The sequence below is a fragment of the Clinocottus analis genome, unplaced genomic scaffold (assembly GCF_023055335.1).
Source record: "Clinocottus analis isolate CAN_PGR_092001 unplaced genomic scaffold, fCliAna1.0.p SCAF_5, whole genome shotgun sequence".
Lineage (NCBI taxonomy): Eukaryota > Metazoa > Chordata > Actinopteri > Perciformes > Cottidae > Clinocottus > Clinocottus analis.
In genome coordinates this window covers 5,011,303-5,036,507 of record NW_027176207.1, presented here as the reverse complement: position 1 = coordinate 5,036,507, position 25,205 = coordinate 5,011,303, and the positions used below count along the sequence as shown (strand labels likewise).

General features: G+C 45.1%; 1 protein-coding gene across 1 annotated transcript; it reads left to right on the top strand.

Moving 5' to 3' along the window:
- Positions 1-775: 775 nt before the first annotated feature.
- On the top strand, positions 776-22,051 carry robo4 (roundabout, axon guidance receptor, homolog 4 (Drosophila)). The gene is made up of 19 exons (XM_068599663.1): positions 776-1,119; positions 7,022-7,339; positions 9,887-10,044; positions 11,070-11,190; positions 11,298-11,436; positions 11,719-11,846; positions 13,230-13,345; positions 13,424-13,655; positions 13,747-13,868; positions 13,960-14,143; positions 14,238-14,435; positions 16,198-16,240; positions 16,517-16,629; positions 17,264-17,587; positions 17,679-17,783; positions 17,912-18,047; positions 18,706-18,936; positions 19,061-19,416; positions 20,805-22,051. The coding sequence occupies exons 1-19, from the start codon at positions 921-923 to the stop codon at positions 20,981-20,983; spliced, it is 3,402 nt and encodes a 1,133-aa protein (XP_068455764.1). The 5' UTR covers positions 776-920; the 3' UTR covers positions 20,984-22,051.
- The last annotated feature ends 3,154 nt before the right edge of the window (positions 22,052-25,205 follow it).

Sequence of the window (25,205 nt, the reverse complement as noted above, 5' to 3'; positions counted from 1 at the left end):
TTGACTGGTGGGAGGTTGGGTAGTGATTTTGTGGGTGGGGGGCGAGGATCGAGAGGTGGAGGGGGGGGGCGCTTGAGTTGTCACATTAAAGCAACGCAGTGAAAGAAAGTGAAGCCTTTGTACCCATTTTGTCTTTTCTGAGCCCGTTGTTTTGTCAAAAGAAAAACATTCTTCTGGTCCGACAATTTACATCTGAGCATGAGAACTAAAAAATAGAAGAAGTGAAAATTGCACAAGAGAAAGAAATGTTTGTCTTTCTGACAAATGAAAACGCTCCCTCCAAGTGCGATTTGTTTTGCCAATTTCGGCTGAAATACTTACCTTTGTGAACGATCAAAGCGGAGATTGAATTATTCAACGTGTGCAATGCTCCACACTCAAAAAACTGCATTTGATCCGTCACATGGTAGACATTTGATTAATGGAAGTGATCTGACTTGGGAAAACAGGCCTCTCTGTGTTACCTCCCCCTTATTTCAACCTCCTCCTCCCTAGACGAAGCCTTGTTTTCTGCCCCCTCCCCACCTCCCTCATCCCATGCAGAATGAATGGCACAGATGTTGTTGTAACAAGACAGTACCCCATGGTCCCCTTTTCCCTCACTACTCGCTCAGCATGAGGTCTGAAACTTGTTTTTTAATCATTGTTCCCCCCCCCCCAAGTTCTCCCACCGCGGGAGGAAAAAAAAGATCCAAAGAGGAGGGCGATGGGGAGACCAAGAGCAGCCAAATTAAAGAGGGAGGGAAGAGGAGCTCACGGCCATGTTTGAGGAATATGAAGAAAACATACTGTCTCTGAATAACTAGTGGAGCGTAGGACAGGTCACATGTTGGATGTTTGTGGAGGCAGTTTACTTTTTTCCCCTGAGGGCATGGGAGGAGCAGCGGCGCTGCAGTAGGGGTTCCGGGTCTTGACTGAAGATGCGGGTCGGTGCGTGGCTCCTCTGGGTGTCCTGGTTCTGCACCTGGGCAGAGTTCTCACAGAGGTGCGAGTGCCACGACGCGTGTCCAACAGAGTCCGGACCGGACGGCAGGTCACGGAGCCGGGTCAAGGAGCATGTCCGTCACGGCGCGGGACACCAGCACGCGCCTCACAGGAGCAGGCCGCCCCGCAGAAAAGGTGAGGCTCGAAAAACCAACACGAGGTCTCAGGCTGGAGGCAGCAGCCCTGACACGCTTTAACCTGCAGATGAACCCTGGGTGAGCATGCGAGGTCTGTGCACGTAGTCGTTAGGGTAGGGAGCTAATCGGGGTGGGGAATTAGGTCATTTGACCTTGGAGAACATTAGTTTCAAATATAAAGAACGTGTTAATTGCAGACGCCACTGCTGAATGTGTAAACATAATGATAATTGTTGTAAATTCAAGCATTCCTTACATTTTAAAATGTTTTATTTGACTCTAATTTTTTTCAAATCCAAGATGTAGGACAATTTAACTCTTCCATTTGTGACAAAGTGACATCCAGTAATGATCCCACACCAAGAGATATGTCACGTTTTTACATCTTCTCTGGGCTATGCATGAACACACACATTTATTTTATTTACCACTATATCATTATTTAGCAATATATCACACATGGAGATCATATATCTATTTTATTCAACTGGAATCAACTATTTTACAGTTCGTCCTACACAGAGCTAATGTGACTGCAGATTTCTGAAACATGTCGTCATTTTAAAATCATGTTTATAAAGCAATTTAGTTTAAAAAAAACTACAACGTTGGAGATTTCTATGAGCTGTTTGAAGCCAAATAACACGCAGGTACACTGCCTTAGAGGAAAGAGTATCTTAGACAAATAAACAAGATCTCACAGCCGTCCAAATGTTTAAATGTCCTTTTGGTTTGGTGCCCGAGGGAAGCCATCTGCTTAAAGCCCCTGTGGGACTCATAATCATGTTCTAACTGTGTGTGAAATAGGAAAAAAAAGTGTTAGGAACACACCACCGATCTGCTCGCATCTGAAGGTTTGACTGCAAAAGACAATGCAACGTGCAACTCTGTCAAACAGGCAAAGTGTTGCATGTATTTATTCCTTAGAGAGGGATTCTTCAACTGAGAGTGATGAGAATTTGTCAAATGGAATGGCGATGGAATGTGATTCCATTGTGTCAACACAGATTACACATTTTTAGTTTGAAGCCGAGCGGTGTTTACAAACCACACTTGAATTTACTCTGAAGTCACTTTTTATCGCATTCTTCACTCCGGCTGACACTTTCTTTCTTCCTCTCATTCCGTCCCCGCCCTCCGCGCCCGTTCCAATACCCCTCCTGACCTCTGTTCTCCAGCCTGAAAGAGGCGGCTTCCCTCGGCACATTGCGGCGCAGCAGCATTCCCATGGGCTGTGTAGAGCCGGGACTCATCCTTCATCCTCTCTAAGGCCTTTGTTGCACACTCAAAGCTGGCCGATGCCGGGGCCATCAAACCCAAGTTGTTGGATCAATATAAACATCCATCACTTAGCCGGGGCCTTTCTGGGCCTCACAATGAGCCGCTCACTAAACAATGCTCCATTTATGTGAGCCATTGGAAGGAATGAACTGGCGGTAGTTCACTTATTTCTCGCTCTGCTGTGGTGGAACTTAGTTAACTAACAGGCTTTTTTGTATCGTTCACAAAGTTACGTTTCAGCAAAATTCCTTTACTTTTTTTTATACTTTATCGCAGAGCCTCCATTTCCTTGTGTATGGCATTGTCCACACATGTTCTAGTATTATTTAATACTAGACTATAGAAGAGGTTTAGAACTTATGTCCCGTAACAACACAAACTGCTTACAGTCAAAGTACTTGTGGTCTCATTGCATGAGTGAGAGGTACATCATTTCCTTTCATTGTTTAGAGACATGGCAGACTATGAAACTTCCTGTTTCCTAGCAGTGTTGACAGAGCTGCTGTCACAAACAAACAAACAAACAGCCAAAATGGGAGAGCTGTGTGTGTTTGGAGTGTAACAATACACCACACTCGTTTATATTAGATTTGTTAACCATGAAGAACTATATTAATGTTTGATTACATGTTTGAGCCTCACTCTCTCCGGTGGGGGTTCTGATGATATTTCCCTCAGCACAGTCTGATCTGTTCAGGAAATGGAGGCGTTTTCAGTTGTTCAAATAATATAAAACAATAATGTCAACAATTTGTCACTTTATTTCCATGCTGTGTTTTCAGTGACACAATCAATACAGTTTTCAAGTGAGGAAAAATGAGCAGGTTCCTCAGAGCTTAACAGTAGGATTAGTGGGAATGTGTGATAGTGAACAATTTAGAATTTGTCAATTACATTTTGGCATATTTAAACAGAGAGGATATGCAAATTATATATATAATTTTAATAAATTATGAAAACCCAAACATGAAACGCATAATAGTCAAGTTTATTAATCAAGAACGAAACATTTATAACTGTGTTCATGAATGGCATACTAATGACTTACTAATGATTAATGATGTTGGAATAATGCTTTATAAATGATAAAGTAAGTGTTTAATCATGCATTACCAATGCTAAATAGTGTGTACTTATTATAAAGTGCTCTCAAAAATAATTAGCATTGAGTTTAACAAAAAATGTGGGATAATAGTGGGCAATATGGGATGTAGCATTATATGGTTGTACTGACGTTCTTAAAAGATACATGACTATATTTATATTGTGACTCTGCCTTGAGAGTTCATAGAGTGCGTCACAGTCTTCCGTCGGTATATGGATTTTATTTTGAAAACCCACCTGACAGGAAGCCTGAAGTCCCCCCGTCACCTCTCTGCCCGCGCGCTCACAGAGTTGGCGCCGCTGTTCACTATGGGATGCTGCTTTTCAAGTGAAGTTGGAGGTTCAATTTAAAATGTGCTTGTAGTTGAAACCCAAAGAACGAGGAAGCAGTTAGCTAGCGGAATAAAGTGTGTTCCCAGCGGGTTGCTGAAGCCGCTCTGAACCATGAGCTGCGGGGCTCTCACCTTCGTGATGGCCTCGGTGTGCGCGCGCCTGCTCCTGCCAGGTAAGAGGGCTGCCCTGCCCTGTGGAGGCGTTCAAGTGCTCACTTCCACCATCCGTATTCATACATAGTATAGTATAGATTTTATGTGGTATTTTCATCTATAAATATATAGCTGCTTTGTCTTTTGGTGGAAGTATTTCTCCTTTTTGAATTGTAGAGGGTAGAACCTGAATGGTTCCTCCACTTCTAATCATGATCTAAGAAGAACTAGCACAGTGACAGCAACTTTCAGTCCCATTGCAAACACACAGTAAGATCACCTGGACTGTTAAAAGCTTCATTTAAAGAAGTGAGACATAGTCCAACTTGGAAATGAGCCAACACCAGGAATGCTACCATACAATGTCCAGTTAGAGTACCGTGAGATGTCATGTCCTTCTGTAACATGGGCTGCTACTACCAAATGTTCTCTCTTATTGATTGATCCAAGATCATTTTCTGTGTCAGAAAATAGTGGAAAATGTGATGTATTCATATTAAGAAAGCTTTGAGGAATACACTTATAAAATTATATTAAATTAGATTCAGTGTTTTAAATGCACTGCTGTTTAAGTTGCATCTTCTTCCTCTCTATTTATCCGGTGACAGTGGGGTAAGAGAGGCTATTGTTGTCATGTGAAGGTATTTCCGGCTCTCGTGAGTGAATCTATAGCACTACAGTGTACGCTTCTGTTGATTGTTAAGGCAGCCAACACATATTCCTTTTCTCAGATGCCTCTAAGTGTTGGCAGCTCATGAGCGTCTAAAGACTTTTGTTGTGTCTTTTTGGCACCCTCTTTTATTTTGGAAGGAACTGGCTTTGCCTGGTTCTGAATTACAGCATCTGTGAGGGTTCAACTCTCTCTCTCTCTCTCTCTCTCTCTCTCTCTCTCTCTCTCTCTCTCTCTCTCTCTCTCTCTCCCGGATCCTTATAAACTCATTGGCTTTTTTAACTTGAACTTCATTTTTAAGATGTTCTTTTAGTTTGTCTTGTTTACCGGTGAAATTCCACTTTAGAAGCGTCTTTTGTTCTGTTGCGGATGTGCTGCTGATGGGGGGGGGTTCCAGTCTGCTTTTGTTCAGGGCCGATATTCCCGAGACCCTCCAGCTTCCCGTCCTGTCAGGAAGCTGATCACAGTCTCCCTGTTTCCCTTCATCGTGGTCATCCAGCTCCATGGGAAGTTTCAAACAATGGCATTCCACGAGCTGCCGGCTGCAAATAGACTTGTTTGTTGGTAGCGGTGGCTTAAATGTGTCATGTTGTGTGTTCTGGAGCAGTTAGATGAACTCTGGTGATGCAGAGTGCTGCTGCTCAGGTGTGGCCTTTTTCTACACAGGGGAAAAAAAGCAGAAAAAGCTCTGATACAGTGATGACACCCTTGACGCTTAGCCCACACCATGGTGGTCCAGGAGGGATGACAATCATATTCACGGCATATTGATGCTCTATTTTCCAACCCTTTTAAGTTGCGTAAGAATTTGGTGTGAACGGCATGACTAATGTTGGAACCTGTTTGAGCGTTTATTTATCCTTTATTAGAGACTCAGGGGATCTGAGTGAGTTTTAGCACCACAGCAGACCTAAACATACTTAACATAAAAATGATTACGAGTTCATAGCAGTTATGTATATAGGTTTATATGTAAATTAGTTCCGGGGGGAAAAGAGCACTTTTATCAAGTTAGTAATTGCTATCAGGAGACTAGTTGGATCCCAACGCACTTATTTCTGTCATCATGAAGTGATCATGCTGTCCTTTCTTTAAGGCAACGTCACTGTATTTCTATTGCTTTTCTCCAGCTTTTCTAAATTAGGGCTGGCCAATAATTTAACGAGATGATTTATCTTCTTTCAATGAAATCACATCGTGATTAAATCATTAATTGAGATATTGTCTAAATTAGTAATAACAAATACAAATTTCTCCGTAAATCTGAATTGATAAGTTCTGTTTATGGGATGCTATACATCGTACCATACACCGTGCTATACACCGTGCTATAAATCATGCTATACACCTTGCTATACACCGTGCTATATCACCATGTTATTTCCCGCGCTATACACCATGCTATACACCATACTATATCCCCGTGCTATATCCCTGTGCTATATCACCGTGCTGTATCTCCGTGCTATTCACCGTGCTATATCATCGTGCTATATCTTCGTTCTATACACTATCCTATATCATCGCGCTATATCATTGTGCTATTTTCTGTGCTATAGCGCAATCTCCCATACTATATACCATGCTATACATTGTGCTATATCACCACGCTATACACTGTGCTATATCCCCATGCTATTTCCATCCTATATATCGTGCTATACCATGCTATATCACCGTGCTGTATCACTGCGCTATACACCATGCTATATCACCACGCTATACATTGTGCTATATCCCTATGCTAATTCCCGTCCTATCCGCCGTGCTATATCGCCATGCTTTACACTGTGCTATATCCTCAAGCTATTTCCCATTCTATACGCCGATACACTGTGCTACATCACCGTGCTATACACTGTCCTCTATCACCGTGCTATACACTGTCCTCTATCACCATGCTATACACTGTGCTTTATCACCATGCTATACACTGTCCTCTATCACCGTGCTATACACTGTCCTCTATCACCGTGCTATACACTGTCCTCTATCACCATGCTATACACTGTGCTTTATCACCATGCTATACACCATGCTCTATCACCATGCTATATCCCAGTGGTATTTCCCATACTATACATTGTGCTATATCCCATGCTATATCACTGTTCTATACCCCATGCTATATCACCTTGCTACATCACAATGCTTTACACAGTGCTACATATTGTTATCTTCATATAAAATGACTCGAGAGAGAAGATCTTGGCCTTATCTCCCTAGCGTTATGCTAACACGGCCTTATCTCCCTTAGCCTTATGCTAACTGACTACAGCATGCATGTGTCTCTGCTCTGCTACTATATCTACACATGGATGCTGTAAACAGTCTTTCTAAAACCCCTGTGCTGTCCTCAGGTTCAAGAGTTCATGCACAGGAGACGCCGCCCCGCATCGTCCACCACCCGGCCGACGTGGTGGTGAAAGTAGGGAATCCCGCCACGCTCGCCTGCCGGGCGGACGGCAGCCCCAAGCCGACCATCGAGTGGCTGCGGAACGGCCTGCCTCTGGAGACGGATGGACAGCTGCAGCCCATCGTCCTATCGGAGGGGAGCATCTTCTTCTTGAGCGTGGGGGGGGGCCGGAGGGGTCAGTCGCATGAGGGCGTCTACACCTGCGTGGCCAGGAGCAGTGCCGGCAAGGCCACCAGCCGCAATGCATCACTGTACATCACAGGTGAGACCGGGGATCCCACTCGATAACCGATGCAGAGCTGTTACTGGGCTCATGTTTAAATTGTTCAAGTATGTTTGATGGAACTAGTTTGCAAGTTGTGTTATTTATTGTATTGTGCGCATACTTGATTATGTGGGGATGCGCTGATATAGATACCGATCTATTACATTCAAAAGTATACTATATGCATGATAGACTGTTTAAGTTTTGACACATTTTTGCTGCATTGAAAACACTTACCTACAGGCTAGTGTACGATGTATTATTTAACAAACAACAATTCAGTCAATTTATGTATTTGTTACACATTGTTTTACAAAGTTTGAAAGCAATGCTTGCACATAAAATAATGATCCCAGTCACTTCCACACAGTGGGGCTCATTGATTAAAGACACACTGGTGCATCCCAGAGGTCCCAGCTCATATGGATATCCATGCAACAGAACACACCAGACGACAGTGGTGTAGAAGTGAGGAGTCCCTCATTTGACGTCACTATTCTTCATGCACAGCTACACCTAATATACCATCTGCACAAAGTAGTATGCTGACATCAGTGAAACCGTCTCATTCTAAACTCATCGGCAACATTCTTATTATTGCAATACAAGCTATGCTGCTAATGCATCCACACCTGAAGTAAAAGGGGAACATCTTTCACCATCTCCCCTGATGGCACATCCACATAACAATGTGGATGTGCCATCAGTGTTGAATAGAATTGTAGGTACTGCTCAGTGCTCCTGTGTTGACCCAGGAAGCTGAGTTCTCCTGCTTCTTGAGCTGTGCCTACATGTACCAGGATGCATTGCGCAGCAAGCGTCCGACACCCGGAGGGTCCTCTGCCGTTCCCTCTTCCACTGGTCGTGCAGCCTCTGCCGTACACTGTGTCTCCAATAGATATGAATATGAATATAAATATCTGATGATCTGTACCATGTATCCAATACTGAGGATACCATCAGTAAATTCACTTTCCTTTTACCTTATTCTTGCTCTAATAACTGAAGTAACTGAACACACAGGAACATTGAATCCTGGTCCAGTTTAGAGAAGGTGGATGGGGAGATGAAAGCCTGGCCAACACAAACACACACACACGCACACGAGCAGGGCTGATGTCAATGTTTGCTGGGCAGCGGGGGTCAAACAGTGGTGCAGACCCTCACTGTGTACTCATCAGGATCCCAGTGAGGCCGTGGACATGCAGCAGCTTGTCTTTTCTTTCATTCTACCTCAGAATGAATTGACTTTAAGTGAATGTATTTCTGGCTGTATCTGCCCGTTTTCTTTTGTCAGAGAAGAAAAAAACGTTCCTGATCGTCAGCCGTCTGCCGGCCTGTGTAGCTGCGATGAGTAGAGCCACTAGATCACAGTGATGAGTAGATCCACTCGATCACAGTGTTGAGTAGAGCCACTAGATCACAGTGATGAGTAGAGCCACTAGATCACAGTGATGTTTGCTCGGGGATGTCATACTTGAGCCTGCTGCATGCACATTACACATTTCCGCAAGTACAAATCGGGAGTTTTATCTTACTTTGGTGATGATGTGTTGTTGATTAGACTTTAAAGTACAGTCCTCATTCTGGATATCTAGAGTTTTTTTATGAGATTAGCGTGATGAAGGATGTAAAGAGACACATCAACGGTCCATCATGATCCCACTGGCAATGCTCTAATCAGGGGGATATAGGCAGTCACAGGCCCATTAAATAGTAAATCTGTACTTTTCAACCAGTTACACTGAAACCAAATCTATGTGTCTAGAACAGAATGGTGTATCTGCCATAGAAAATTATCTCTATCATCATCAATGTGTAACATAATTTCACTCAATGTAGTCAACATGTAGTGTTTACACTATGCCATATGTAAAAACAGGCAGTACTTTGACCTCCCCCTCTAAAGGTTTGTTTAAGTGGACCTGTCCCTTGTGTTTTGATCACATCGACTTCACTTCCTCACAAACACCACTACTAAACAATAATCATAGTCATCACTTTTGCATATTCAGTTATTTTCCCCTCATATAAAGTAGGAACTTTTCCAAACGCAATATGCAGAAAACAATGCGTATTTTATGTTACAGGCTTTATGGTATAAGTATCCACACATTGTTAAAATAAGTTATTCTACATAGCGACTACTCTTGTTTGGGGTCAGTTAGCCTCCAGAGAGGTCTCCCTCACTGATGAACAAGCGGTTAGGATTCACCAATCACATAAAAAGACTTTGGGAGGAGCAGTGCTGTGTAAAGATGACTGTCAGCATCAATCACAGACACAGCGTGTGGGCGGGGCTCTCCAGGACACATATCCATGAGACAAACTCAAGACCAAAGGGTCTGGAGATGAATATGTGTTCATGTGACATTTTTACACACCCTGCTGCAGTAAAAGGAGAGGTTTTCCAAAAGGCGCTCAGAGACACTGCCGCTTTTGTCCAGAGGGGGTCGCCCTAATGAACACAACATCGGCGTAGCTCCAGCGTTCAGTTCTTCCATGTGTGGTTTGTGTGGACTGACCCCTACTCTGTCGTTACAGTGTTGGAGGAGGAGTTCAGTTTGCAGCCCAGTGACGTGGAGGTGGCAGAGGGGGAGGTGGCGGTCCTAAACTGTGGCCCCCCGATGGGACACCCTGAGCCCAATGTCATCTGGAAGAGGAACGGCGTGGCCATCAACAACACTGACCACCACTACACTGTAAGCCCTCGGCACGCACACGAAGACACTTTCACACTGTGTCTGAGAAAGAGAGAGTGTTTGAAGTAAGGCGTCCAACCTGGTAACACCTCTACACCGCACTAGTCTGAGCTGAGTATCTGAGATGCATGTGGAGGTCGCAGCAGGCGGTAAACAAGGCACATTGGGTTTGCATTATCTCAAGCACTCCAATCATTTTGTCACTTAATTATCACCTCTTTTTCACACAGAGATGTTCTTTTATTTGACGCCCTCGCTGTGCAGGGCGACGCAGGGAAAACAAACACCCCCTCCCTTTATTTACCGTTAGATATTAGATATGCAAACTGCATGGAGGAAGTTTTGACTATCCAGCAAAGCGCTTTAGACGCAGTATGTGAGCAAACCAGAATGAAACGACTGTGTACGTTGTCCTCTAATTGTCTAATAAATTCTGAAATAGTTCATTGAGCGCCCCTTGCCCTCACAGTGCTCATTACTGAAGACTCCAATGCACAACTGTGATGCAGAGAAGCTATCTTATTCCCTCATAGTATTACTTCTCAACACAAACTGTAGACCAGGTGTAAATACCAGGTTTCTATGTTACATGTCCCATGGGCGAGCAGAAATTAATTAGTTTTTTGATACTTCTCTGTTTGTTATAATAGAGGGATGCTTTGAATGAAAGCTCGGTCAAATGTGTGGGCAGTCGGTGACTTGATGGATGTTTCTACACATCACATTATTCCCACAGTGTCTCTAGCTCAGTGGCTTCTACATCTGTCAAAGATATTTTTAAAAAAAACAGCTACAGGACATGGCATGGTGATAATGGTTCTTTTAAATCCACCACATAACTTTTTGATATTGTAATGTTCAGCATAGAAACCATTAAACTGTATAACTAATGTCGACCCAGGGTCGTGTACAGCAGCAGAGGGTCACATATCAGTACCCACTCGGAGACGGTATCTGCCGCTAAGTGCTACGAGCCGGGTGCGCACATCCCAGCTGAAGTGTGTTTGTGGTCCGTGTGTCTGTAGGCGCTGAGTGGGAAGCTCATCATCGCTCCCGCAGAGAAGAAGCACTCGGGCGCCTATGTGTGCGTGGCCAGCAACACCGGGGGGGTGAGGGAGAGCAGGGCGGCTCGGCTCTCCGTGCTGGGTGAGACACGCTCCCAGAGCCACTCCTCTGCTCCTCCAACCATCTCACTTTTCAACTTCTGAACAGTACAGGACACTAGAAAGTTCCTCTTCTCTCTTCCTCTGCAGCCAAGCCGGCGTTGGTGCTGAAGCCAGACAACGTGTCTGTGAGAACGGGGGAGTCTGCCCAGTTCTTCTGCCAGGCTACCGGGGACCCCCCGCCGGCTGTGGTCTGGAGCCGAGAGCAGGGGCCACTGCCCAACGGCAGGTACTTCATCACGGCAATACACAGAAACACACACGGCACAATAGTCACCATTTGAACCGCTAGCTGGAGCAGTTAGCTTCCTACCAATGTTGAATAGCATCATCCCAAGTCAATGTATTGTCCTTCAGCTTGTCACACACATCTCAGGGCTTCTTTCTTTCTGGACGTCTCTTGTTTGTAAATTAAGCAACTCAAATATTTGCTAAATCAACATATCAGTTATCGTAAAAATCGATCAGAGGGGCAGTAAACGTGAAAGCTAAGTGCTCTACGTGTGTTCAGGTATCTGGTAAACCCGGACCACACTCTGCAGATCCACTACGTGACAGCCCAGGATGCTGGGAAGTACACCTGCACGGCTGTCAATGATGCAGGTGTGGCCACTGCCAGCGCACAGCTCCTGGTTGAAGGTAGGAAGATGTCTTGCATCGCTGACAAGTTTTCAGTTCACAGTTTTGTTCATTTGTGTAACTTTGCTGTCCGTACTGGAAGATGAAGTGAGACAGGGGGCTCACTTTCTCAGCATTCCAGACAGTGGAAATTATAGTTGTAGAAAATAATCATGTATCAGAAGAATGTTTTAGGAGTTGTATACTTTTTATATATTCTTTTCTCTTCCACGAACACAACATAACAGTTCTACATTCTCAAATTCTTCATCGCAGGTGCAGGAATCCTCTTCTGCAAATCACAAACTAAGAAACTCACACGCTCCCATGCAAATAATGCAAAACACACCCACACACCTGGATCAAAAATATGAAAGTCATGTATATTTTTCCAGCATGTAAATCAGGAAGTAAAGATCCACCATTACGAGGCTCAAATGCAGCTTTTTCACTGACATGTGCTCAGGTGATCTGCTACAATAATTCAGATGTTATCGCTGTGAAGAGGAGCTGCACACTGTGCTGCCCAGAGCAGCTCCTTCCAAGCAGCTAATGCACTCTGGGATTTCAGATTTTCCATTTTGAGGTTGGCTCTGTTCAAACCAGCAATCTGATTCATAATGTTTGTCAGAAGTCGGCTTTATGAACTCATTTAGTTTGAGTAGTGTGACTAAAAGAGTTTACTTCCTATTACCTGCATAAAAGCCCATGACCTTCAACAGGCTTATGGTCTTGACAACAGTTCCTTAAATGTACTTCTGACTCCAGCCCAGACAAACGGCACCACTTGGCCCTTTGGTCCAAACCAACTATAAATCACTTTAATAAGTAAGAAACAACATTCTGTTTCATTTTTTAAGTATGATTTATTTTCTCTCCACAAGTGAGAAAAAGGTTTTCCCAGGACATTCTTTTTAGGTTCTAATTTGTGTTCCATCTTTGAAAACGAGTGAAAAATAAATATTTTGTAAAATTGTGTTTTAATAGTGTTTGTTGTTGTAATACTCATCACTCAATGATGTTTCTCATTGGCGTCTCAGGGCTTCTATATTGCAGCCTATGGACACAAGTGATTTAGAATAATGAATGCCTTGCTCAGTACCAAAGGGGACTCGGGACCAGAACCTTAAAATCTGTCCACTCCATCGAGTCTTAGTGGACGGAAACTAGTTGACAATTCTGATATCAGGCAAAACCAGACCATTAAATGCTGATTTGGCGACGCAGTCAGTGCCAACACTCTCACCTGGAGAGAGTGAGTTACACTAATCAGATTTGCTTTGAATAATTATGTAACTTATCTCCTTGTTTTTGGGTTTTCTTACAGATCTTGTCCTGTGTTTCTGGCCTTTGAAACAAACACAAATCTCTATATATAAATAAATAAAACGCTTGTGTTTCCAGAGGCTACCAGCACCAAACAGAGAGACCTCCACAAAGAGCTGTCGGCGCTGCGAGTTGCTCTGGAGAACGTCACCATCGTGGCCCCTGGGTCGAACGTATCGCGGGTACAATGGAAGGTATGGGCCGGCTGGTGGAGAGGGTTTCAGAGGCTGAACCTTTCAGGTGTTTGATCGTGGTGTTTTCTCTCTGACCAGCTCCAGTCCCTCCCGGCCCAGCCGCACTACCTCGACGGCTTTGAGGTGCTCTACCGCTCTCTGCTGCCCGCCAGCTCCGACTGGGCAGCAAAGAGGGTGGCTCTGCCCAGCTTCCAGGCTCCAGTGGGCCCCTTGAAGAGGGGCTACAAGTACGAGTTTAAAGTGCGGCCATATGGCAGCAACCTGTACGGCAGGGAGAGCAACACCCGGCACCTCAGAGTCCCAGAGACGGGTGAGAAACAATCCGGTTCAGAAATGTTTGATTTACTAGACTGTACAGCCATGTTTAGAGGGTAACAGAACACCTCCCTCTCTCTATGCAGTGCCCAGTGCCCCTCCACTGTCTGTGTCCATAACAGTGAGCCATGAGCAGAATGACACCATCCATTTGAGCTGGGGGCCCCCTCCTCACGAGACCCACAACGGCATCATACAGGGATACCAGGTATGTAGCCGAGTGGAAACACAATCCCCTACGAGATATCTCGATATGCTGCCTGTGTGCACGCGCCGCTTCAGGACACTTTGTCCCTCAGGTGTTCTGTGTGGAGTCCGAGGAGCAGCAGTACCAGAACTGGACAGTGGACAGCGGCCAACACAACCTGGAAATCTCCACCCTGAAACCAGGGAGACGCTACTGGATCACCATAGCAGCTGTGAACGGAGCTGGAGTGGGAATGCTGAGCGACCCTCATGGATTTGTCATCAGCGAGCAAAAGGGTACGCGCTGAAACTGAGCTGTTCGTTTCTGTGTGTGTAGTCAGAACCACTGTTATCATATCTGATTTAATCTGCTAATCTGTTTGCTTCTCAGACCCACAACTAGGCGGTTCCCCCGAGTCAGACAGCCAAACACGGGATCTGTCGCAGGTCCTGGCCCTGCTGAAGGACCCAGTGTTGATCGGAAGCATCGGCGCCCTCCTGTGGTGCGTTTTGATGGTGGGGGCTGTCTTCCTTTTCAGACGCCACAACAGGACGGGCCACCTGCTATCAGGACGGGGCCGGGCCAAAGGTAGGTCCACACACAGCTTAAATGTCCACCATTTTATATATACTTTATTATATATATAGTAGGGCTTGTCAAATTAACATGTTAATAACGCGTTAACTTCCTCATCCTTTGACGGCGTTAATTATTTGGTCATGCGTTAACTGCATGTTGTTGTTTTTTTGCATTAGCAGGGTCTTGTCACTGCCGCACACAGGTGCTGCACTTTAAATCCCTTCCAGACGGCGTAGTTCAGACCTGGGCGTCTTACAGCTCTCCCAGTTCGGCCCGCGTGAGGTCAATCAAAAAAGAAAAATAAATAAATAAGATGCACGCCATAAATGCAACACAACAACACTGCTTTTACTTTGAAGGTGATTTATGTACGGGCGCGCGCACTTCCGTAGCATCACTGACAACTTGCCGACTTAAGCCTGACGTTATGTAGTTTTTGTTCTCAGCGAGCAGCGAGTGCTGCAACAAGCCGCTTTGCCTCACAAAGCGCTCACAGGCGGGCAGTCTACCGGCAGCCTTGTCCTGCAGGCTCCTCGTCTAGATTGAAAGTTAATCGCGCAAAGCTCCTGACCCCGCAGTCTGATCCACCACGGCAAAGCACTTTAAGTCAGTATGACATCTGCAGCTTTACTCTTCTCTCAAAGAGGAGAACTTTCCTCACATCACAACATGTTCAGTGCGCTTGTTCAATGCAACACAGACTGGACTTTTCTCACTGAGGAAGAAAAATTGAACTGGAAAACATAGTACTTTTGTATAAAAGTTAATAAATTGCTGGTCTTTAACATCTTTAAGGTAAGCAACAGACTGAACATGGACAAAAGAAGGAGTGCTTTGTCCCTAACAGGGACAAAAAAGAAAACAGATTTATAAACTGTTTATGTATGTATGTTAACTTGCTGTTGCTCCAGAATGTCTGTTATATTGTTCTGATAACATTACTTTTAAATAATAGTCTGCAGTACACTAGTTTTTACGTCATTATTGAATTTGGAGCATAATGCGATTAATCGCGGTTACATCTTTTCATCAGTTACATTTTTTCAACTTTGCCCAGCCCTAATATATATATTTCCTTTTTTCACTATATCTCAGAGGTAAATATTGTCCTTTTAACTCCACTATAACCGACATAAGTCATGAAACACGTCAAAGGAGAAATATATGAGTAAAAACTGATCAAATCAGCTTTGAATGAGTCAGGTCGAGAAACAAAACATGCTTCTGTTGATCATAGTTGGTTTGAATACGTCATCTCGAGGTAAACTGAAGTCTTCTGATTCATTTTCATTTCATTCTGCGGTGAATAGCAGCAGCTGCTTCTGTTGTAATAAAAATGGAAACGCTCTTCCTGTGGTCAAGGTCTCAGGGGGAGATCAGGAAATGAGAAATTATTGTTTGATCAAATGGGTTCGATGAAGGATGTTTTGAAGAGCGCTCAGGAAAAGAGCATATATATAAAAATCATAAATCATACTAATCCATAACAGCTCTTTTGACGTTATTAAACCAAGTTCAGAATGTCAAATCTCTACACAAAGGTTTGAAGAGGTGATGTTTTATTATTGGAGCAAGAATACAGGGATTTATATGAATTGGATCCATATTTTGAGAGAGTTATTCACTGGGTTGGTGTTCACGAATATGGAAGGGAGAGTCAGTGTGAAGGATACATTTTGCTCATAAAGCGTAAATCTTTACTTGAGAAGGTAAAGGATCTGAATACTCAGCTGTGTGTAATCTTTTATACTTTTGTATGTTTTGTTCTTAGGTTTGCGCAGACTAGCCAGCGAAGATCTCATCATCAAACACAGGTGAAGTGCAGAGAAATGTAAAAGTTTGGTGATGAGATATGAAATATGTGACATGTAATCACACTGACGTCCTGAGAATAAATTCAGACCTAAATGTGGTTTTATGATACGTTACGTAAGTCTATACAATCTGGTCCTTCTGATGCTAACTTGGGATTCACCTAAACATTACAATAAATAATGTGAAGTCGTGTCAAGGCTGTGATATTCATCGTTCTAGTTCTGCTAAAGCCTGATGAAACATCTCAAGCCCTCTCCCCGTGCTGCCTCCTACAGGATGGCCGCTCCAGACTCCCCCTGGATGCCTGGAGGCTGGAGACCTGCCTTCAACCAGAAGTATCAGGACCTCTGGGCCCACGAGCAGAAACATCCAGGCCTCAGAGGCACCAGTGAGTACCGGTTGGTTGATTATGAAGCTTGTCTATCTGACGCTGACACGGGGATCTGGAGTTGGACACCGGAGGCCTCGGGGCTTTTACTCCTCACCGTTTGGTTTTAATGTTTGGAACGGCTGAGTTCGGTTTGATGTGCAAGGTGTCATTTACACTGTGGGAACCAAATAAACGGAGTCGGCCTTAAGGATGCCTTGTGTTTGGGATTGCAGGAATTCAAAAGATGAATTATTAAATCCACCTGCTTCATCGTCGGTGATTATTAGGCTGTATTTATACAGGAGCTGTGAATATCAGCATGTGAGTGCTGTTAAACAGAGCTGTGTAGTGCTTAACTATGTGATACATAGCGGCCTCGCAGTAACTATGTTCTCGTAATATTAATGCACACAATGTTTATGATGCATGATGTGCAGTTGCTCTCTCATAATAGAATATAATATACTCATAACCGCTGTTTGTTGGTGAAGAACAAGTCAGAGTGAACAAGAGAAAAGGCAACAAAGTGTCTTTCTTTATTCCAAATGAACTGAACTAGAGTTCTGAAAGGAGATGTCAGGGTATCTATGATGTCATCACTTGTGCCGAATAAGCTCTCAGAGTCGGTTCACACTCATCGGTGTCTCGTCAGGCCTCCCGGCCTCCTGGAAGGACCTCGGCCGCGTGGACTCGGCCGTCCCCATCGTGACCGACAGCTGCGGCGTTTACGGCACGTTCTACGTGGACCTGATGGGCAGCGGCCTCAAGACCTTCAACAGCCCCAAGTGCGGCCCCAAGATGCCTCACGGGCCGCCGCACCCGCAGGGAGCCGAGACCATCCAGATCTTCCCTCAGCCGGTCGTCAAGACCCCGCCCCTCGGCGGCCGGGAGGCGCTGCCGTGGAAACAGGCCATACGGCCCCAGCCCAGGATGGGCGTGCTGAGGGAGTCGTGGGAAAAAAGCAACAGCAAGCAAGGTGAAAAGTGGCGGATACCACAACTAGCCGTCACATTGGAGCATGCTGGGTAATGAGTCCTTCATAAACCTTTTGGTTTCCCCCACCCTAGAGTTGCATGCAGTGAACAGCGTCCCCATCGTGCCGACCAGGAAGCAGGCGGGTCCATCCAGACTCTACAAACAGAGACTCAGTCACGTGCCGTCAGGCCGCCACGGTACGGCGGAGTCCATGCATGTCACTGCTGTCCATGAAATGAGCTCTAATTGTTCTGTGCCACACATTGGAAATTACAGTTGCAGGTGAATTAGTAAGTATTTATTATGTCCCGTGTTTTTTGTCCAGAGTGTGATAAAGTTGTGGGCTGCCCTCGCCTGCTGCATTACTCTGCGTCACTACACCTTGTAGACATGCTGCCCCCACCACCACCGCTGCCCATGGAGGACACCACGGACACACACAGCCGCTCCTCGGATGAAGGGTAAGACACACACACACTCATACACACACACATACACAGGACTGGAGGGTGGAAAAGAGGTTCCACTACTTTTCCAGGGTCCCATGAAGAAGGAGTGTGATATTTCGAACACAGGACTGCTGAATAAACAGCCATGTCCGTCTGTTCCAGTCAGTTGAGTTCAGCTCTAAATCATAATAGATGTGACACGAGGAAAGGAGGCATCCCTGCTGTACATCCTTCCTTTCTTTAAGTATGTTTTTGTCCTGTTCAGAGGTCCAAGAAATGGATACATTTAAGTGGAAACACCCAAGACGGGGTAAAAAAAAACGATCTTGTTCGCAGACGTCTGTGAGTTAAAAACATTGGAAAGATTCTCATATGAACCGATGCAATAAGTGGATTTGCATCCACATAAAGAAACTGCTATTTATAATGTAATTAAATGTTATTTTCAAATGTTGACAAAGATTGACCCTGAAGTTCTTATTGAGCAAAACACTGACAGCAGTTGAGCTGTCTGCTGCAGAAAGATCGTGTCTGACATTGTTATCCTACAATATGGATATTACAATGGAATCCCTTTTGACCTTTTATCTTTACGACTCTGAGACTCTGTGTCCCAGCCGGCTGACAGAGAGGTAGTTACACTCTCTCTCACACTCTCCATCTCCCTCAGCTCCAGTCGCTCTACGAGGCTCACGGAGGACACGGGCTCCCTCCCGTCATTGTGTGCCGCGACGGGCTGTCGCGAGCAACCGCGAGCATCCGCCGCCCACGGCTGCTCCTCCTGCAGCCCCCTGTCCTCTATGTCCTATTCCTCTTGCGGGGACGGGGAACAGGACGGCACGCTGACGGCACAGGAAGCCGCCCTGTACCTGGAGCTCAGCCCCAAACCTGAGAGATGCAGGTAGAGATGCAGCGGGGTTCTGGTCCCCGCTCAGGTTTACGTGCGTCTGAGAAGAAACAGGTGATGCCAGTTTGAGTTCTAGCACATGTATCCATCTGATGGCCCCACCCCTTTCTGTCAGCAGTGCCCTCCCTGAGCAGCACCCCTCCCTGCCTCCTCCCTTCTCCCCCGGCCTGGGCTACACCTGCGGGCCGCTCCGCTACGCTCAGCTGGACGCCGACCCGGCCGGCGGCGAGCCCGAGTTCCCGCCGATAGGCTTGCGGCACGCCCGCCTGCGGAGCACGCCCTCCTCCTGCTACAGCGAGTGGGACAGCTCGCTGTGGAACACCTGGAGCTCCGTCACCGACAGCAACATGGCCAGCGCTCGCACCAGCCTCATCAGCTCGGTGGACAGCTGCTACACCAGCGACAGCGCTCACTTCGCCCGCCTGCTGGCGGCGGCGGGGATGACGGACACCGTGAGCGGAGCCTCTCTGTCAGGTGAGGGATCCACAGCAGCTGGAGTCGAAACAGAATACTGTGTGTGTGAGGGGAGGAAATAATCACCAACTGTTTTGATAATGAAAAGTCTTTTTTTTTGTAAATCAAAAGGTAGAAAATGATTTCTTTCACCTCTCTAATATGCATAATACAACTTTCCTCTGTTTTATATCCTATTAATCTGAGTGTCTATGAGGAACTGGGATGCATATTTTCTTTACGTTTTCTGATAAAACAATTAGTCGATTAATCTACTAAATCTTTGACGGATTAATTCTGGGATGAAGGTAAGCCTCAGTTGCAGCTTCAGTGTTATTTTAATGTGTCGACTCAAACAACACAAGAGGATCCATGGACACGGGATCCAGGTTGGCAGTACTGCATCTGTCCACTAGATGGACCCTTCCGTCCATGAAGGAGACGTCTTCAGTATGTTTGGAGGAGCAGACGGCAGCATGTTCAAGTCCGTCTGGAGTGCTCTCATCATTTTGAGGGCTATGATTGTAAATGCCTGGAGGAAAGAAAAACATCTTTCTGGAGGTCAGAGAGAGTGACACATACTGTGCTTTACACGTGTACGTCATGACATGATGAGGTCTAACGTGTCAGGTGTCACCAGGCAATCACTTCAACACCTTTCACCAGATTGAACCTTCTGCTTTTCTCGTCTTCTGAACCACTCAAAGCTTTCACACTACACGTCGTCATTCACACACTGATGGGAGGGGCTACGGCTCCACCTGCCCATCAGGAGTATCTAACATTCACACATCCATACTGCCTACAGGAGACATTTAGGTTAAGTGCGTTAAGTGTCTTGCCCGGCACATCGACATGGACCCGTGGAGCCAGGGATCGAACCGCCGATCCTCGGATCGAAGGACGACCCAGCTCACCAATGTCGGCTGTGATGGAACACGCTAGAGAACCGTGTGAACAGAACCGTGTGAACAGAACCGTGTGAACAGAACCACCAAGTGTCCGTCCAGGCGTAGAGGCACTGCTTCCTGTCCCTGCTGCCCACAGCGGGATGCTCTCTCTCCAGCTAGCTTTGACTCATATTCCTTGACGTGACTCACCTTCTACTGTCTGATGAGATCCGTGGTGCAGAAAAGTAATAAACTGTTATTAATCCTGGAGAGCTACATTTCCCCCTGAAGGTCCTTGACAAATAATATAATGGTCCTTTCATAAAGCAGAGAGAGGCTGTTGTTTGTTATTTGTTGGACTCTCTATCGTCCGTGACGGACAGCCGCCTTAAAGGAGCTTCAGCATTCAGCGGCTCCTCAGAGAGACCTATACTCTGTCTTTACTGTTACCTTCTCCACAGGTTTCTATACAACCCGTCCGGTCCGTATCGCATGTCAACATGTCCCCTCTGTGTTTAGACTTCTCCCCGCCGGCCTCCCCCCTCAGCGCCTCGTTCCGTTTGGAGGGCGACTCGTTCGGCGAGCTGGAGCTGGAGCCGGTTCCTGCGTGGGACTGGAGCTCGGCCTGGGTGGAGGACATGGAGGCTCGGTGCAGAGCCCACTATCCTGGCCGGAGCGCCAGGCCCTTCGACGCCTAAGAGGGAGAGATACGACGTCACTGAACACTGACAGCTTCAGAAACACAAGACGGGACTCTTATATTTTTAAGATGGCTGGAATTTTTTTGTAGGTCGAAATAAGTCAGAGTTTAATGGATAAATATCTGGCTCTAAAATGTAATTGGAGCCAGCTCCTTGATGTCTGAGACACGTCTGTTATAGTTTTCCCAATTTACCTCAGGGCAGTCCGCTGCTATTTGACACCCTTCAAATGACTTCCATCCAGTCTCTAAAGTCCCTCCCTCCAACGGAGCCCCTCGGCTCATTAGAGAAGAGGATAATGAGCGACTTCCCTCGGGATGTTCTCACCCAGTGTGTTTAAAAGATGCCTGAAACACAGGATGCGAGGCGGGGAGAAAGCCGTCATTAAGGAAGAAGCAAGGAGCTCTCCTCACAGCACACGCTTGGTTCTCATTGTCACGTTTCTTTTGGGCCGAGTCCGACCAAATACACGCAGCACGGGAACATTGTACAGACTGTTTTCCTGATCAAGTGTATATATATAATCAGCATATTCAACAAATGTTATTTAAAGAATTTTAAATCACATTCCAAATCATTTTCTGCCTTTCCAGAATATGTTGGGTGCTTTCATTTACGTTCTTTTCTATGTTTTTTACTTGATACACTCCGTCCACTTTTGTATGTTTGTATCAGACAAAACTTTCTGTAGTCCACTGTAGTAAAAGTAGAGCAAGTTATTGTTTAAAAGTCCTTTGTTCACAATTAATCGAGCTGACTTGAGGTTTTACCTTAAAATAACTTTTAATTTTAGGGAGCATTCAACAACAGATATTGTACAAGTTATGCCGCATTGATTAGTCTTTGCATAGAAATTCACTAATGGTGGTAGATTCAAAGTTTACATTTTTTAAGAATTTGTGTTTTGTTCATACATTACACATGTATTTTAGAGTCTTGAAGAAGATTTTTGAATTGATTGGATTTAAATTTGACGTTTTGACGGACGTTCCATTTGCAAGCTGTGAAATAAAAGTTCCTGTTCCTGTTCCATGTCGTCTGCAACCATGTTTGACTGAAGCTGAACTTTTGGCATTGATGTATTCTTTCATTTTGTCCCAAATTAAAACACACATATATTACATGCTACTACAGTTTATTCTGAAACATGGACCATACAGGAAGTTCTTCAGTCACTGTGTACGTGAAGGGAGGGAAGGTGTGGCCTGTGGGCAGGAGGTCTGAGTGAATACTATCTCAGTCATTAAAGGTTAAGCATGTGAATAAGACATATACATGCAGTAGCTTCAGGGATTATAACTCTATAGCCTGTGTTGAGATGTGTCCAGAATGAGCAGCAAACAGAAGCCGGTCTGCAAAAGAGACTGTGGGATTAAACCAGAGGAGCCTGATTGTTGAGCTGTTCCTGTGCTGATGTCATCAGAATAGGAACAACAGGTCAGACACAGCACGTAGGTGAAAACAGTGCTTCTGTGCGAGCAATAGGACCGCTCCAGACGGAGCTGCTTTCAGATTATCACCTCCAGAATGGTGAGGCGAGGGGGAAATATGACATTCTGGTATCGTGGGAGGAGAGGGCAGACAAGTGGGCAAAAGAAGCCGTCCAAAAAAAAGGAAGCGTTGCAATATGAGACAATATTAAGTTATTAGTGTCAGAGTGTGCAGGAAGCGGCAGCACAAAAGGGAGACACTCACTCCAACACAGAGGTGAGGTGGTGGAAAGAGGACGTCACAGTAATGGAGTTGAGAACTGGACACAGCAACATCAACACAACACGCTTTGTGAAAGGTTAATATCCGAAAGGTCTTTGCAATCTCTCATTTACCCCGGAGGGACAAGAAGGGATGACACAACAGGGCGGGGAGACGGCAACAATAAAAGTATGAGTGTCCTCATGAACTGTAAGTCAAAGAATAGCATACATATCACACACTGGAGAAACCTATTGATACATTTAAATGGAAAATGTAAGCTGCATCATTTACAATAGAACAGAACACAGCTCCATCTGCTCATCCTTCACAATGTTTTTACAAACATGACACCACCCTCTATGAGTACTCACACTTTTGTCTTTTTTTGGCCTGAAATCCAATTGAAACCCACGTACACGCATACGCACAAACATATAAATCTGCCCTCATCTATACTGTGTGCCTTTTGAGATGACGTTATGAACACACACAAACAGTGTTTGTTCAAGAGGGAGGCGAGGAAAGAAGGATACGGATAAAACCTGAAGGTGGCAGTAATGCAACATGCAAACTGCCACGAAACCTGAAAGAACAAGAACCGCATGCAACATGGCTCCACTTAGAATACATACAAGTTAATATCCTGACAATGGATTTGTTGTTTCTTCATATATTCCACCGGTGTCACATGGTCTGCTGGAACCATGAGGAGTCATGTTTGTCTAAATCCTGCACATCTGTGTCATTTATTTATGGACATTAAACAATTCCAGTGTCTTCTTCTTCTTCTTCTTCTTCTTCTTCTTCTTCTTCTTCTTCTTCTTCTTCTTCTTCTTCTTCTTCTCCTCCTTCTCCTTCTTCTTCTTCTTCTTCTTCTTCTTCTTCTTCTTCTTTGCGAGTTGTGATACACTCGCTGACAGTGAGTATAACTATAAAAAGTACATTATTGTTGTATGATTTTGTGTTGCATGTTAAAACAGGTGCTCTTATTTGTCACAAACTTGTCGATGTGCCGCCTCAAAGTACGGCATCGAGAGACACGTAATACAAATATAACCGAGATAGCTTTTGTAGGAGCAATACTAGCAGTAGTCGTCATAAAAAGTCCAATATTGGATGGCAAAAAATTCCATGAAAGTGTCATAAAATGCCATGAAAGTGTCATAAAATGCCATGAAAGTGTTCGACAAATGGTCGTAGCACAATAGACCATAAAACAAGACAGTGAAACCCCCTGCATTAGAGTGACACACATAGATTTATTCATTTGGAATGAAATAAACTTCATTTCTCAGATTCCTCTCCTCGTCGGTGAAGCCGCTGCTGTTCTACCTGCAGCAGCTTCAAAACGTTTAGGCTCCTCCCACTGGACGCCATCTGGAGAGGAGAGAGGAGCTCATCCAGACCCACTGCTGGTCCGTCATTGTGCACTGGATGGAGGATGTGGATGCACAGGAGTGAGGGAGGGAGGGAGGGAGGGAGGAAGTGAGTGAGGGAGTGAGGGATGAAGGGACTAGGGAACTTGTGAGGCTCAGCAGTGTTTTGGAAGCCGTCCTAATAACGCTGCTGCTGCTGCGTCTCTGTTCTGACACATAAGAGAACGGCAGACTGTTCATTGAAGGTGTATTCAGGTACCGGTGTTATTTTTAGTCCGGTTTTCTCATTCAGCATGTCCGTGGTTCGTAAGATGTACCGAGAGAGAGAAAAAAAACACATCAACAGGAAGTCAGCCAGTTAATTCCAGCTCACTTTGTAGAGAAGAGAGAGAACTGTGGGACATGAGGGATGCTGGGAAAACACACGCAGTGGAACGTTTGGCTTGAATTCTGTCTCACTGTACGCCTGAGCTGCAGGTAGAACTCTCATATTTTATTTATACATTTTGCTATACCCACAAATGACTGAGCGTTTAGGAAAAATGATTCTTCGCTTCAGAGCTGAGTGTGATATCTGCTTGGTTGGATAACAAGATAAACACAGACACTGTTTTTTGAATGGACTTTTGAATGAGCCCTTTATAATTATACTACTACTACTACTAATAATAATAACAATTTCTTTACACAGAGGCTCTGACTCAAGTATCTACGCCCCTTCAGGTCCTCAAGCCGGATTAACCAGAAAGGAGCTCCGCTCTCGAGACACTGAGAGTCTGGCTGGGCTTCTGAGTTAAAACAAGTTGTTTAAATGGTTTGTGTTTAGTGTGAAGACGTGTACTAAATATACGTATTACAAATATAATATCAAACGTGAGATTTTAAGTATTGTAGAGAACTGAAGAGCTTGTAAACGGCCCTCAGGAGACCATGACCAAGGACCCTGTGCTGGAGGGAGTCTCCCCGGTTTAAACAATAACCTGCAGGTCACCTCGAAATGGATTCGACTGATGCGTTTCCTGATGATCAATGCGTTGACACTCACACGTCTAAAGCTCACTGTTTGACAAACACCAACAGCAAACACTCACCACCACCACGGTTTGCTTCGCCTCCTCCAGAAGATCCGAGCATGTCGCTCTCGGTTC

Excerpts from the sequence above, each read along its gene's own strand:
- robo4 (XM_068599663.1), top strand. The coding sequence starts at position 921 with ATGCGGGTCGGTGCGTGGCTCCTCTGGGTGTCCTGGTTCTGCACCTGG. Across the intron at positions 11,437-11,718 it reads GGGCCACTGCCCAACGGCAG|GTATCTGGTAAACCCGGACC; the intron begins GTACTTCATCAC and ends ACGTGTGTTCAG. Across the intron at positions 16,241-16,516 it reads GATCTCATCATCAAACACAG|GATGGCCGCTCCAGACTCCC; the intron begins GTGAAGTGCAGA and ends TGCCTCCTACAG.